The following is a 15,949-nucleotide window of genomic DNA, read 5'->3' as shown; positions in this document are numbered from 1 at the left end:
GAATTATGAAAGTAGGCCTTGGAAGCAGCCATTTACAATAATGCATCAAGGAAGATTAGAAAATACACGGATAGAATTATGGCGGTAATCCCCTCCATAGACATAGTCGCACACTCTTAACCGAAAATCGTAAACTATCACGCAAGGTTATGAAGTGATTATCGACATATTTCTAATCCATCTACCACAAACACAAGAGAAATGGAAATGGTATGAGGTTTTCAATTTTAGCTGTCAACATAGACATATACATACATACACAAGAATATAAATACAAAACCAAAACTTGGCAATTAATCAGTATATCTCTTTTCTAGAGATCTGTGTGACCCTGAACAGGGCTGTTGGAGTTAATCCGAGAGGGTTGACACAAGCGGCATCGCTTCATTGGTCGACTTCTTCTCGAACTTCATTTAACGATAGGTCCAGCTTTAGACATCCCTTGTTGTGCTGACCTTAACTGACTTATCGTCATATTGATATGTGCGACTTAAGTGAACCGTATGAAAACGCGTTTGTTTATGGTGGCGCTCTACAGTTTTGCATTTTGCATAGGGTTATATTTCTTATGGAAAATAATTTCCCAGGTCTTCAGCACTGGTTATACTGGCCATTTAGAAAAGGTATATTTTAATGAATTCTTTATTCCCTTTAGTTTTGATATATGACTGATAGATGCAGTCTGGATTATACAGTATACAGCTTGACCTTACTTCAGATAAGCACCAAGAAAAACAAATATGCTTGCTCCGTTTTGGTCATTTTCACTTGCTGGACCTCAGACGTAAGTTGTAATAATAAGAAGAGCCGAGAACATTTTTTTTCTATTTGACATATTTTGTAATTCATTCTGTCACGTGCGTCCTACGATACTATATCTAACACCGGGAAAGGGGGACAATTAAAATTTAAAGAGCTCCGAGTTCCCAGTTAGCAATGCCGACGGTCTAGGTGTATAAAAAGCTCAAGGAGAAAGGTATAACAATTTAATCAAATATATCAAACGTAATCAACTATTCCAAAGACAAATTTCTCAATTGCAATTTCTTTCGAACAAATACAAACAATCATCATATGAAATTAAAGTCTTAAGAGAGAGTGTTTCCCAACAGTGTTGATTCTGTTACTCATCTGTCTGCCTCTTGTTTCTCTTTTGGTACTTCTGTACCCATGACTAAATGCTCTGCTGTCACTTCCAGATGCGTCCTTCCGTCACTTCTGGTACTCTCTTCCACGTGTTCTTCCGGCATTGCGCCTCCCAACAAACTGCTTACGTCACAGTAGACCTCCCATGTGCTCTCCACGTGTCTTCCCTCTCTCCAATCCTTGGGTGTCGCCCCCATACCCACCCAGAAAGCTTCCTCAAGAAGCCTTCCTTCTCGCATAATAACGAACACACAACTTCGGCTCTCGGAGTACAGTTTAATGTCTCACAACTTCTTTATGATCCGCCTCTAGCGACGTTCAAGCATGTACGAACAGAATAATGGACTTAGTCCGAACAAATTGCTTATTGAGACTCCGCCCGAGATTTCAATCTCTCGAGTTTAGTTCAACGGCATAATTAACAGCGTTCAAAATTATCGATAACATTCAGAACGTTCAACAATCCAATGACGAGTTTAACATGAAGATGATATCGTGTCTCACTTTAGTTAAACACATTAGGAGAAGACGAAGAAGACTTAAACTGTGGTTTATACGAAAAGGACATCATTGTAATGTTAGTATCATTGACTGGGCTCAAAATTTATTTCAACAAAGTAAAACACATGGAACCATCAGTCTCGAGCCCATTATGCGGTATTATTGAAAAGGTTCAAAAGATAAATCTCAAGTGCAAGTAATAGCTAAAAAGTTGAGAACGTTTGACTACGCGTATGATGATGCCACTCAAATACCCCATGCATACTTACGCATTGATTTAAACTTACCGCTCCTGATTATTTAAGATTTCGCACCAGTTCGTCACACAATTGGTACCAATAAGCAGGTTGTCTAATTTATATGTAACTTTTGACGTCTGACTGCAAAAAGTTTATAAAACATCCTGCACTTATGTTTTATCTAACATAATTTAGCATGACATCCTTTCAATCTTGTCTGCCAAATTCGATCGTGCACTGTATGCCTTAAGTCCCGAAAAGAATGCGCAAATACGATCATATTTGTTCGGACCTTTCTTAAAAGTGACTGCTCCAGGGACGTCATTTGGGGGGGAGGGGGCAGGGGAGCATCTCCCCCCCCGAACTTGCACGTGCTGTAAAATGTAAAATTGATGTTGTCTATATGCGAAACTTAACAAACCCGTCAAATTTTGCCCCCCCCCCCCGCCCCGAAAAAAGTTGAAATGACGTCCTTGGACTGCTCCTTTGCTAGGATCGATTGCTGAACAATTTTTTTAAGGACGAGTCATAAAAAATAAGGAAAAAAGACATTAAAAGGAAATCCCTTACTGAAAAGACATGCACTTGTACCTTGCGGTCTTATGGAAGGACGAAAACTCACTTTCGTTCTATAGAACTGATGGATGAAACTCCATTGTTGGTACGAACGATATTCACCCATTTATCCCATAGTCTTAACCCTACACAGATGTCACAGTTACAGCAAAAATTAAAATCGAACCGATTTGTCAGAAACAGAAAAATCGCCAAGATGTGGACAGTTATTGCAATGTCTTCAAATATTTCATCAAGAAAGCATTAGATGAGACAGCTAAACCTACTCTGAGAGATTTTTTAGACTGGTATGAGAAGTAAAAGCAAAACAAAAAACACAGCAAGACAGACACCATCTTCCCTACCTAAGGTTCCGATATGATAACCTTATCTACACCTTGGCGTATCGAGCAGATATGTCTGTGATTCGGGTTTGTGAATTTAATTGAATGAGGCGGCAAGCTACCGCACCCAATCAAAATTAAGCTATTAAAGCCAGACTCCAAAGTGTACGTCTGCAAGATGTGCGACAGTGGTTACAAGAACAATCGACCTACACGTTAACACAAACCCATTCGACGAAAATTTCCCCGATGTCAAGACAAAGTAGCAGGCATCAGTCATCAATGGCCAAGAGATTTAGCAGATTTGGCAGCTGTCTTTCATTTGGCAGAGTTCAGTCGGCGTTACAAATACATGTTTTGTGTCATCGAAATGTTTTTAAAATTAATCTGGGTGGTTCTTTTGACTTGTAAACAAGTTCAGAGTTAGTGCGAGCTTTAAAAATGGTTTTGAAACAAAGTGGTCTTCACCTTCTACGATAATAAACATACAAAGGCACAAGATTTCTGGACTAAACTTTTCAAATAATATTGTTTAAAAAACAATTCATTTTTTCACCACTGAAAAAATCCAGAAAAAAAAGTGTTGTGGAACGTTTACAGAGAACTTTGAAAGAATATATGACAGAAAGTGTACACATCAACATACTCTCATACATCGACGTGTAACCACGTCTAGCCAAAGCTTACAATCAATCGTACTATCGAAGCATATTGGTTGCACTCTAAGAAGTGACCACTGAAAAAGACGTGATGGTGTCTGATCGATCGTCATGAATGTCACCCTTCACAAAAAGGAAAAACAATTTGCAGACCAGAGATTGGGTTCGCATTGGAGAAACCACATGTACATTTGACAAAGGTTATTTACTGATATGAGTAACATACTTGTTTCCTGGATGTGATCTTTATACATGTATTTGGAAGACATGAAATGAGAAGTGTTGAAAGGAACATTTTGCTTGCCTGAGTTACAAGTGGCCTAGAAAGAAAACGTCGTGTACGATGTCGAATGCATTCGCAACCGAAGAACACGTAAAGTGGCCAAACGCCGACTGCAATATTTGAAAGTGCATGGGGATAGGATATCCACCTAGTTTTGGGTCCTGAATTCTTGAATTCCTGCTTCATAAGCCATCAGCTATAAAAGAGGAAGTAGTGAATTATTATGTTATGAAACACAACAGTTGCCTCTCCTCAGACAGAGTTCGTTTCTTTAACAACTACAAAAACAAACTCCGTAAGGGTGTTGTGGAGAACGTGTTCCTAAAATTCAGATAGTCTTTTCTTTGAACTGCAAGTTAATGACAAAAACTCGAACATTGTAAGGTTTTCGATGAGGAAGTCCATCTCTAGCACACACCACTGGATTCAAGGAAGTTATGTTAGATCTGTAGGCCAGAAGGTACTGAAGTTTTGTTTCTCACAGGTTAAAGATTTAGACGAACCAGTACACCAGTCTCAAAGGATATCAGTGGAGGTAGGGGTGGTTACTCAAGTCTTCATACTACCCTCTCATGATCTTCTCTTCTGAAATGGAAACTGTCAAATTACGATTTACTGACGAGATGATAACAAAGATGCGTAAATTCTCAGTGAACGAGATATGCATTTCCTCCTTCATCCTAAGAAGCTATGACAGACTCCGCTTTGAAAGGAATGACTCTCAGGAAAGGATTGGACGTGTTTCTCACTAGGTTGTACTTGACAATATCGAGTATACAAACATCAAATTCAGTATTTAGTTCAATCCAGTATAGTAGCAGATATACCTACGTAACTGGTTTTTGTTGTTGATGTTTTGAGTGGAAGTGAGAGCAGTGTTTCCACCCAGAATCGCTAACACACAGTGAGGAAAGGCGACCAAGAGCGTTTTACCGTCAGAAAAGTCCAATTTTGAGACGATGGGAAGATAGATGGTACTCGATCAGCATACATCCGTGAGTTTTATCCAGTGCTTTCTCAAACTGATCTTTCAAATCGCTTCGATAAGATGACTGGTATTAAAGCATATCTGTAGGAATTTTCATATCATATATATTCATTTAGAAATTCATTTGTGCTGCTGGGAATTGTATTATTGTTGCTGTTGTTGTTTTTAAAAAAATTAAATTCACGATCAATTTTGTCCAAGTTTTCTTTAAATCTGATGTACTTGAGTAGTAGCAAATTCAGTGTTCATTTAACTATTTTAATTTATTTAACCAGAATTATTTCAATATATATTTCACTATTTTGCATATGTAATTAAATATTTAGCCTTTCGTCTCAGCATATATTGTAGCAAAGGGTCAATCTGTACTCTGGTCTGTCTATCCCTATGGTAACCCTATCTGGAGTCTGCGCACACCTGACCGTCCCCATGAATATGAATTGTTACTGTTACCTACGCTGAGTGGAGTCACCACTGAAAGCACCTTATCATGGAACAGCGACATTTACTTTGTTACAAAGGCAAACAACACCATAGCATTCATGCGTAGAGATCTGTCTACATGCCCCGAAGAAGTATTGGCTACGTGCTATAAATCCTTATACACTGTAGTACCACACCTGATAAAAAGATCTAGAATGGTGCTTCTAAAGATGACATTAGACAAAGAGTGCTTTGTAACGTTTTCAGCAGCAAGCCACATGGGCCTGAAATACATATAAACAAGAAAAGAAGACTTACGTATTACAGCCCTTCACAGACATTCTAAACAATGCGGCTTTGATGGAAAATTCAAAATTGCAGCAAGAAAGCAAAGGATCAAGACGAAAGCTTTTCATCCTTGGCCAGTCATGATGTGGAGAAAATGAATCATGTTAGTAATAATGACAGAAACGAAAACTTCTCACTAAACATCTCCAGTGAAGATATAGCGGGCATTCGTGGAGCCATTACCACCATTACAGCAGCTGACGGTAATGGGGATACAGTCTAGGATATGAAAACATCAGTATGATCCAAATGTATTTTGTGGATTTGTTACCATATGGACATAGAACACAATTAATTTTACTTATGTTCCCTACATTTGTTTCTCAGTACTGACCTTTCCACTGTGTGACAATCAGTGCAAATCATATGTTAATCTAAAATACCTTCAAAGATGACTTCATGGTGAAGTTCTTGTCAAAGGTTGACCTGCTCTTTTTTGAGATGCTGTACTGTCAACATAGCAGCATGTAACAGAACACAGATTTCTTTTCCGGATCATCACTAAGGCCTTATTACTCACTGTGCACTGTTGCCGAAATACACACATACAACAACACCCTGAGGTCATATTATCAAGAATGAACAGATACCTTTAAATCCCTACCAAAAATGCATAAATAAAACTCTTCTATCACCACCAAAATGAGAGAGAGGAAAAAATGTTCTAAAAATAGACTAGAACTACATTCGTGGGTACTGAACTGGAAGTATTAATTGTAACCCGATTCCTGACAGGCCCCATGTTTTAAGCCAATTTTAGTCAAATTTTTGTATTTGCATGCTATACCTATTTCAACTTTATACATGAAGTCTTTTTGAATTCTCTTGCAAACAAAACATGTGACACCTGTCAGAAAGTATGTAGTGCTGGTGTTCCACAGGGTGCAATTTCTGGTCCAAGTGCTCTTGAGAAACCAAAACTAAATTTGCTATATCTTCCTTAATTATAGGAACTTTTCAATGCAGTAAAAACCTAATTGTATTTCAAGATAAGCCCTGTCTGAAAGTATGTTTGCAAGTTACAAATATTGATAAATTAAAGTTTAATAGCAAATTAAATAAACATTTAAATTTTCAAAACTAAATTTTATTGAAAACTTAAATTTTCATACAAGTTTTAAAACACAGTTTGACAAATTTTAGACAGAAAAGTTGAATAATGAATGGTATTTAAAACAAATGGTAGTTTGGTTCTGTACAACTGATAACATTTTTCTAAGGGGTAGTGAAGCAACATAGCTCATAGTGATTTTGGCAGCAAACCACAATATACCTGTCCAGATGCATATAGGTGCACTCACTAATGAAACAATGACAGGTGCTATGTTCCACATTTATTGTGTCAGGTACTTTGGCAGTTGTTTCCATAACTAATAGCACATTCAGATTTAAAGTTCTGATGGGTACCATGTTTTATAGCAAAAATGCATTCCATTTCAACGTCGATAACTATAAAAGGTGGCAATGGGATAGGAAAATAGTTTCTAGGGAGGCTCTACCTTACTGAAAATTGGTGGTGATCTCTCTCGTGAAGACCTAAGCCATGTCTTTGAGCTGCTATATATCAGTGTGGTGATATGAACTAATCTTGGTCACTTATGGCAGTACACTGCACATGCCCTTATGAAACCTTTCTATCACCACCAGACTACTGGAGAGCTTCCAAGCTGATCCAACTCTAACACTTTGTTCCAGATACCAGGCTAGACCTGAAAAGATACAATATGTTTCACGTAATTCTAGAAAACAGTAAGATCTATGTAAATGAAGCTAAAATGTGTTAGATATGGTGATTTCAAAATAACATTAAGGATGCAAGCATGGGGGAAAATATTAAACTTGACAGAGTGACACTCAGATATGTGAAGCAATGACCATGTATTAAAGTAATAAATTCATCCTAAAAATATATGAGGTTTCTAGAAGTATATTTAGCCATTTACAAGTTAAACAACTAATTAGGTAGACTATGTATCATAAAGTTTAAGGCAATGTTGGGGCGATGAGGTTTGATCATTGGTGCAAACATTAGTACATATCAGTATACAGGAAAGTCAAGTGACAATGTACGAATTAGAATATATTACTATAAGCAATCTTATTCATGAGGGAAATAACAATTTTAGATATTGCAAGTGAATACAGCCAAATGTGGCCACACAGATCAACTATAGGTACCAATAAATCCTATATCATCAACTAAATGTGAAATTCTGATCCCCAAAACTTGTAAACAAGGATGGAAATTTGCATATGTCATACATATACAATGTACTTGTTAAGATCAAATGTACAAACATAATTGAAATGATCTGTTTGAACATTTATAGTGTATTTTTAAGAGTGTTGGTTACCAATTATTAAGGTCATTGATTCAATGGAATCAGATACCAGTTGATACTTCAATACCGCACTCTGTCAAAGTACTACATTGAAATATGTTACCATTCATAGACATATTCATGATGAAAATAACATTTTGGGATATTTTCAGTGCACATAGCCATAAATGTGCCTTACAGATTCACTATAGGTACAATGTCAGCCTATATGAATGTGAACTTTTGATCCCAAACATTCTAAAATGGATGGATATTTGTTCATATGGGATATGTAACCATGTTAAGATCAGTTGTACAAAGTTAAATTCAAATCTGTTTGAATATTTCTTATGTAATCTTTAGAGTGTCAATTAACAAATATTATTAGTAATTAATAATGCATAAAGCAAGATGGATCATTAGAATTCCCATAACATCATATAGGCCACAATGAAGCACTACACCAATCACTATCTTAACCAAACTGAACAATAAAATGTAATGCATTTTGTGTTCAACTTACATCATTTTGCTGTTTTTTACATCCAAGGGTAAATACACATGGGGAAAGCATATTTTATCCCTTTGACCTGTATTTCATTCTCAGACAGTTTAAAATGATTTAGTAGAGAATTTGAGTAGGTTCTAGTATAAGTTTTCATTACTGTCCTCTCACTAAATACCTTATAGCTATGTTTACATACAATTACTGAAGGCTATACAAGCAGTGTTACTTAGGAAGTGACCCCATCATAAACACATAAATTAACTGCTTGGACCCCTAATAAATAGTCTGAATGGCCAATACAAATGATAATTTTATCTTCGTGTATTTTAAATGAAGATCTCATTTTGACTTACAAAGATATTTTCTCTTACAAAATGTGACAAATATCCAACATTGGAGCTTGTATATGGTGTAGGAATATATATATGCTGATAACATTTAATATAATTCCAAAAAATGTTATATATGTGCATTTTATGAGGATTTTTTTAATTTTTTTTTTTAATTTTATTAAAATTTTTAAAATAAAAATTAATTTTTTACATTTAATTTCATTCTTATATTTTCAAAGTCAATATACATGACATATTCAAATTTCTTGTGTATATCATTAATAATAAAGATTTTATACCAATTTAAACTTTACTTCAATACTGCCCTGACAGGACATAGACCAGAATTAATTTTACTATATGTTCTCTACATTTGTTTCTCAGTACTGACCTTTCCAGTGTGTGACAATCAATGCAAATCATATGTTAATCTAAAATACCTTCAAAGATGACTTCATGGCAAAGTTCTTGTCAAAGGTTGACCTGCTCTTTTTTGAGATGCTGGACTGTCAACAAAGCAGCATGTTGTTGTAGGGTTTAACGCCATTTTCAGCACAAGATAGGCTATACATGACGGCCAGTATTAATGGTGGAGGAAGAACCCGGAAAAACCCTGGAAAGAACCAATGACCCACAAGAAGCTACTGGCAAGCTTTCTCACATAACCACTTTAGCTGAATTTGAGACTCGAACTGACACAGACATAGGTGAGATGGCAGTGATCTGTAATGGTGAGCACTTTAGACCACTCGGCCACTCGGGGACCCTCATAGCAGCATGTAAACAGAACACAGATTTCACTTCTGGATCATCACCAAGGCCTTATTACTCACTGTGCACTGTTACCAAAATACACACAGACAACAACACCCTGAGCTCATATTATCAAGAATAACCAGTTACTTTTAAATCCCAACCAAACATGCAATAATAAAACTCTTCTATCACCACCAAAATGAGAGGAAAAAAATGTTCTAAAAATAGACTGGGTACTGAACTGGAAGTATTAATTGTAACCTGATTCCATATATTGAGATCAGTGATACTGATGAGGAGGCTGTACAACCAATTTATGAAGATACAATGAATAAAAAATGAGAAGGAGAAGAGGAAGAAGAAGAATATTCAAATATTAGGATAAAAGTTGATGCTGATAAAGACATTCTCCAAGATGTTCAAGCCCTCCTTGAAGAAATACAAATACCATTTATGTCAAACAAAGGTGAATCTGTTGTTTGCGGAACTAATTGTAGCATACTAGATTATCAAGATCTAAACAACACACCATTAACGACACTATTATGCCTTCTTCCTCCACCTTTCAGTGGTAGAGATGACAATATAGCCACATTGAAAGTGGTTCTCTATGATATTTTGGAGAAGGCTGAATTGAGTAAAACAAATGAAAATGTTTTGTTTGCACCTGACTACAAGATTGCAAGAAATCTTTTTAAGCTTATAGATGGGAACAAAACAGTATGCAATAATTCTTCCAGAATTTCCAGTACTGCACTTGAGAATGTCCAAAATCATAAATTTAATATCAGCCTATGAAACATCAGGCCTCATTCATATACTGAAATATATGAGAGATAATGATGTTGAAAAAGACTGCAGTAAATTAGTAACTATTGAGAAAATCGAGACAGCCACGTGAAATGTTTGCCGATTGTCAGCAGCTTAGCATACATCTGTTCTCATCATGTTCATCGACTCGCTACCACATACACATCCAGAGGATCTGAGAAAAAATTATTGATCATGAGTTATCTCAGCTTGAAGTGAGATAGGGACAAATGGCGAAAGAATTCATTAAGAAAACATCCACTAAGAATAATACGTTTCCCTGCATACTGATATAATGAGGCAATGTGACAAAATTGTTGCCATCGCCGTTGCTGAAAGACATAGTGGAAAATATGGACACTGTGAAGTCTTCACTTTCATTCTCATTCTTAAATGGAGCTTCCACTGTTATGCTGGATTTCGCTCACGGCTCTTAATAGAACATTACAAATCAAGTCACTTTCACAGACAAATGAAACATGCTCTATTCAGTACCTCCCACAATGGTAGTAATGTCAGCTTTGGATTAGACAATGATCGAGATTGACCACAGAGACGCAAAGAAATGTAATCGACCGAGTACCACACTAAGCAATGTAATGATAAAGATGTCCACAGTAGATGAGCAGAGACAACTGCATACAGTAATCCAGTTTGTCATCTCATGAGAGGATGTTTGGATGATTAAGATGAAGAGATAACATCCAAATTATCATAAAAGGTACATGGGGGGGAGCCAGTGATAATGACTTGAGACATATTTTCAGAATAGATGGTCTTATACATCCAAGAAAGGGAATGTTTTGACCACATTCTAAGAAATGTATATCACAAGGAGAATCCAGAGGTGCAGCAAGATATGTTAGATTCAACCACAGAAGTAGGAAAATTCATGATTCACAGATATGTAGCAAGAGAGGGTCTATAGGGTATGACACTTAGTGATTGTCCTAACACTGAATTGATAAACTGACCCAAATATCTCATTAATAGAATAGAAAGATCAAAAGGGTCAACAATCAAGAGGACTAAAGATACACCAAAAAAATACATCATGCAAGAACATGAAAGAGAAAAGCAATGAGAAAAGAAAAAGGACAGTGAAGAAGATGACAACGATTGTGTACTTGTGGACTGTCTAAGCTCTCCCCTGAATACTTGCCAGTCAGTCTTTAAGCCAGATGGGACAAATTTATCCACCAATAAATCAGGTGATGTGGAACGAACTCTTGTAGAGTTCATGAAGAAAATATATGATAAACGGGTACTTTATGGCACTATTTATAACCTAGGTTAATATCAATAGGCAGGTCCCCATATACCTGGATACGAACTGGCATCTATACTAAGTTGGGTCGGATATTTCCAGATTTATAGTTTCTTCCCCATGCTTGTAAAAGCAGCACTCATGTTGTTTTCTAGTTGACAGTCCTTGTGATTGAGACTTAAGTGCACCTACTTTTTCAGCCCCAAGCAGAGGTGTGTCTTGTCCTGTAAATAATTGGCCCTAAACCTACAGCTTGTGAGAACTCTTTGATTGAACCGCGACTGGGGTACAGTGGCAAGTAAAAGAGGATGGTTATTTCATCTTGCCGCACAAATGGTATGTTCAGTTGCAACCTATAATAGATTTTACAAGTTGCAGGATCAAAGTGTTACTTACAAAGCTCAAGCTCAGACTTTAAATAAACATCCGCTTACTACAGTGAGGCCAAGGAAAGGGAGTCAGATGATATTTACAATGACTACACCACAAAGATTTACTGGATAATGATGAAGGATCTCAGAACTTTATCAGACAATGAGGATGAATTCTTGGTCTTTGTACCAGATGACATTAAATAGTGATATTTATAAGATACTGTGTGAATTAAAAAAATGTGGACTTAACTTCAGGTTTGTACAGATGTAATACAATTTCCCTTTGTCGGGTACCTGGGTAACCGATTGTTAGAATCGACGGTCAACCGGTAGAACTTTTCTAACATTTTGACAGCTTTACCACTTAGAAAACTTGAAGAAACAAACTGGTACTCTCCCATGAACCATTTGTTGTTTTCTCTCTCTGCTGATTCATCTTATCATGGAAAGAATATACACATGTGTCAAGTCCGAATCAGCACAGGTTATAACAGGTAATACATATAAAACATTACATTAGGCATTTATTCGACATCAGCAAGAACTGAATATATTCTAAATTTGGAGGAATAATTATAGAGGTGGACAAGACCTTTATTATTTATTCTAAAGTCATTTTCCTTGGTGAGTTTTGTTGAACATTTTTTCTCTCCTGTCACATGGTTTGACACAAAAGTTTGCCTTGTCTCAAAGGTATTGCAACACAAATCAGGGCCAGATTAGGTCAGGGGGTGAGGGGGTTGGGTGGGTTCCAAAATTTCAAGAGGGCCCTGACTTTCCTTGAAAGGGCACCAGCGCAAAAGTCTATGTGTCTATTCGTTCAAAGTGTGCATAATGCCTAATAAGAATAAAACAATGGCCAAATTTTAAGTGACAAGTGACTGTGTGTGTGTGTGTGTGTGTGTGTGTGTGTGTGTGTTTAGGAGTGTAGCCTGGCATGGCCCTGCAAACAGTTATATACAGTAAATGTTACATATACTGGAAGGTGATATTGGAATCTCATATTATGTATGATCTCATTCCTTAGCTGACATAAACTTCATTTTCACTTATATATATATATATATATATATATATATATATATATATATATATATATATATATATATATATATATCTGTGAATGTATGTATGTATGTGTATTTGTTGGATTTTGTTAAAATTTCAGTTCAGTCTGCAATATATGTTTAACATTTGGTACAAACGTGTTCCAGTGTGTATCATATGTAAAAATAGTGGCATAGTGTGTTCACCATCTTAGAGTTTCTAAAATTATTATGTGATTGTTTTTGTGTTTTTAAAATGCATATTTATTGAAATAATATTTAAAAAATTGCAAGTGCATCATTCTTTGAGGCCCACAAAATACAACGTGTGATGTAACACCATGTATATGGACTATTCATAAAACCGTTTAAAAAGTTCATATGTGGCTGGAAAAAAGACTGTGAAGTAATAAGCCTTAATAGTAGAGTGAAATGCATATACAATGACACTCATTATATTGTCACAGACACCTGCATCAATAACATGTTTTGTGGTTCTGTCAACTAATAACCGGGTGCAACAGTAATTTATACCGGCCTGGACGAACTCATCAGGCTCACACAGTCATGGGCATGGGATTTTGATAGCAGAGGGCCATTCATTTGGGGCATCATATTACCATGGATAGAAACTATCCAGAATTTTGGGGCCAGTCGTATGATATATTTTCCTGACAAGACTGAGTTTATCATGACAACGATAGCAACAGGTAGAACAGTAACAATTACAAGACCCTCCAAGGTGTTTTGAGGATCAAGTCAATATGGACATTTGTTTTCAAGAAACGTGGGCGAATTCGCGGGGTTTGTTCGAACCCATTATTAAATGGGAACACAATTGGAACATGCCTTTTGGAACATTATTATTATTATTATTATTATTATTAAACGATGGGATATAAATCCCAGGTGGTCGTGGATGGCTATATATTAATACTTGCCTTGCAATTGAAAAGCTGGGTCCTTTATTACTGTGTATCACTATAGAGCTCTTACCGGATGACCCGATTCAATATAATCAGACACGGTGCCTACACCAGAGTTATTTATCTTACCCTGTGACTCACGTCTGCATTTTAACAGTCTAGCAACTTTCCAACCAAGGTTTGACTGGAGAGCGATAACAGAATACAGCGTGGGATGATAGCAGGTTAATAAAACAACATGGCCTTGATTCATGGAGTGTTTTCCTGTGTAATTCGTTGTATGGTACTCGAGGAACTTTTCATCGTTGGAGTTTTAATGCTTTCTCCTGCTGATGGTTTTAACGTTGATAAGTGCCCAAAGTTCAGGTGCTGTGACTGCAATATAACGCACGTTATTTGTAAGGATTGTAAGGAAGAGGAGCTTGGGGAAAATCTGAGTATAGTTCTTCAAGGATACTTAGAAAACGATGGTACATATCACGAGTTGCAGTACATAGAACTTACAGGTAATAATATTGGCACGAATGGAAGTCGAGAGCTCCCACCAAATTTATTCGGAAACTGCTCGGCTGATCCGAAATACAGACTGAGTAATCTCAAGGCCCTGGACCTATCCAATAATAGTATCGAAACGATTCATGGGAAGACCTTTCACTGTATGCCCAGGCTCGAGAACTTAACGCTACGCGATAATAAATGGAAAGTGTACAGGCATTCTGATCAAACTGGATATTTTTACAACCTTCAGTCTTTAAAAACCCTAGATCTCAGTAATGCATTTGAAGATATGTGGGACGGTAGCTACCACTTGCCCAAACTCGTCGAGGTTTTCAAAAGTAACGATTTAACAGAACTCAGAACGCTTAATCTCAGTCATAACGAGTTTATGGCCTTTTCAGATGAAGCTGGCAAGTCATTATGTACTCTCCCTAGCCTTCAAACGTTAGATCTGTCACACAATTACATCTCCCGTATGAGTCTTTATACGTGCTTAAATACGACGACCATTGACCTGTCCAATAATATGCTTCCTCAACTGTTACCAGATTTTATCGTGAATATCACCAATATCAGTCATCACGCCAATTTCACCATGTATCTTAAAAATAATGAATGGGAATGTGACTGTTACTTAAAGGACACGTACAGATTTTTTCGTAGCGTCGATTCCGCATTTATAAAAGACCTGGATCATCTTGTATGCGTCCAGGGATTTCACAGTTCATACGTAGGACGCCGTGTAACGAGCCTCAATGATGAGGATTTTAAATGCTATTTCCCAAATAACGAGGAGCGGCTGAAGGCGCCATACGCTGTCATGGGGGTTCTCTTTGGGTTGATTGGAATAGCTCTCGTCACTGGTATGTACATCAACAGGACAAAATTGAAGAAGTTGTGCAAAGGCTGTAGTACATCGTCTGTGAAACTATCTCGCCCTGCTTCACATTCAAATGTGGGATATTCATCTGTCAGCCATGTTTAACACGTATAAAATATACTATTTCTGTGTGGAATTGTCGGATTTACTTGCATTTTAGGATTTTAGGATTTGTTTAAAAGTTGATAGATATAAATTCTGGTGATATGTGTAAAATTCCCATGGTATGCCACCTTTATTACGTGTTGTGATTGGAGATTAATATTTTTTAAATAAAATTTGTATGACTTTTCTGAAATTGTATATTCTTTTTTTATATAATAAAATAAGCATTCCAGAAATGATTGTTACATTTTCAGTTGACGTCATACATGTATTTAAGGAAAACGTTAAATAGTTACATGCACGTTCGCCATTATTCCTACATATACCTCTTTCATGTACAAGACAGCATTGGGCATTTTGAAATGAAAGTATCGGTGGAACCATTTTGGGAAATTATGATACGATATTATTAAATAAATCTGCCATAATAAGGTTTCCAGAATTTTCTTCGAAGAAGTAATATACCTAATGCTCTCAATGATAAATTAATGTCATGTTTTTGAAAAACGTTTTGTTTGCAGAAGTCTGTAACGAGAAACATTATTTTTTTTAAAAATTGTATGATATACAAATATTGGTGTATGGGCAAAGAGTCTATTGATGTATTCCAACAGTTCAAATAAAAGCTTCCTTGATTTCA

At 36.5% G+C, this 15,949-nt stretch overlaps 1 protein-coding gene and 1 long non-coding RNA gene across 2 annotated transcripts; one reads left to right on the top strand and one right to left on the bottom strand.

Annotated features, from left to right (window-relative positions):
* Window positions 1-972: 972 nt before the first annotated feature.
* Window positions 973-14,085, bottom strand: LOC149796478 (uncharacterized). The gene is made up of 3 exons (XR_016421702.1): window positions 13,956-14,085; window positions 6,986-7,195; window positions 973-4,312 (listed from the first exon to the last, which is right to left on the bottom strand). It is a non-coding gene; the product is annotated as an uncharacterized LOC149796478 (long non-coding RNA).
* LOC149796477 (trophoblast glycoprotein-like) lies at window positions 14,065-15,949 on the top strand. Its single transcript, XM_089961188.1, has one exon. It carries the CDS (start codon window positions 14,065-14,067, stop codon window positions 15,307-15,309), a length of 1,245 nt encoding a protein of 414 aa, XP_089817314.1. The 3' UTR covers window positions 15,310-15,949.

Source organism: Sinohyriopsis cumingii, chromosome 6 (assembly GCF_028554795.1).
Source record: "Sinohyriopsis cumingii isolate HCF-2022 chromosome 6, ASM2855479v2, whole genome shotgun sequence".
Taxonomy (NCBI): domain Eukaryota; kingdom Metazoa; phylum Mollusca; class Bivalvia; order Unionida; family Unionidae; genus Sinohyriopsis; species Sinohyriopsis cumingii.
Note: the sequence above shows the minus strand (reverse complement) of the source record. Positions and strands in the feature narration are given on the sequence as shown.

Excerpts from the sequence above, each read along its gene's own strand:
- LOC149796477 (XM_089961188.1), top strand. The coding sequence starts at position 14,065 with ATGGCCTTGATTCATGGAGTGTTTTCCTGTGTAATTCGTTGTATGGTA.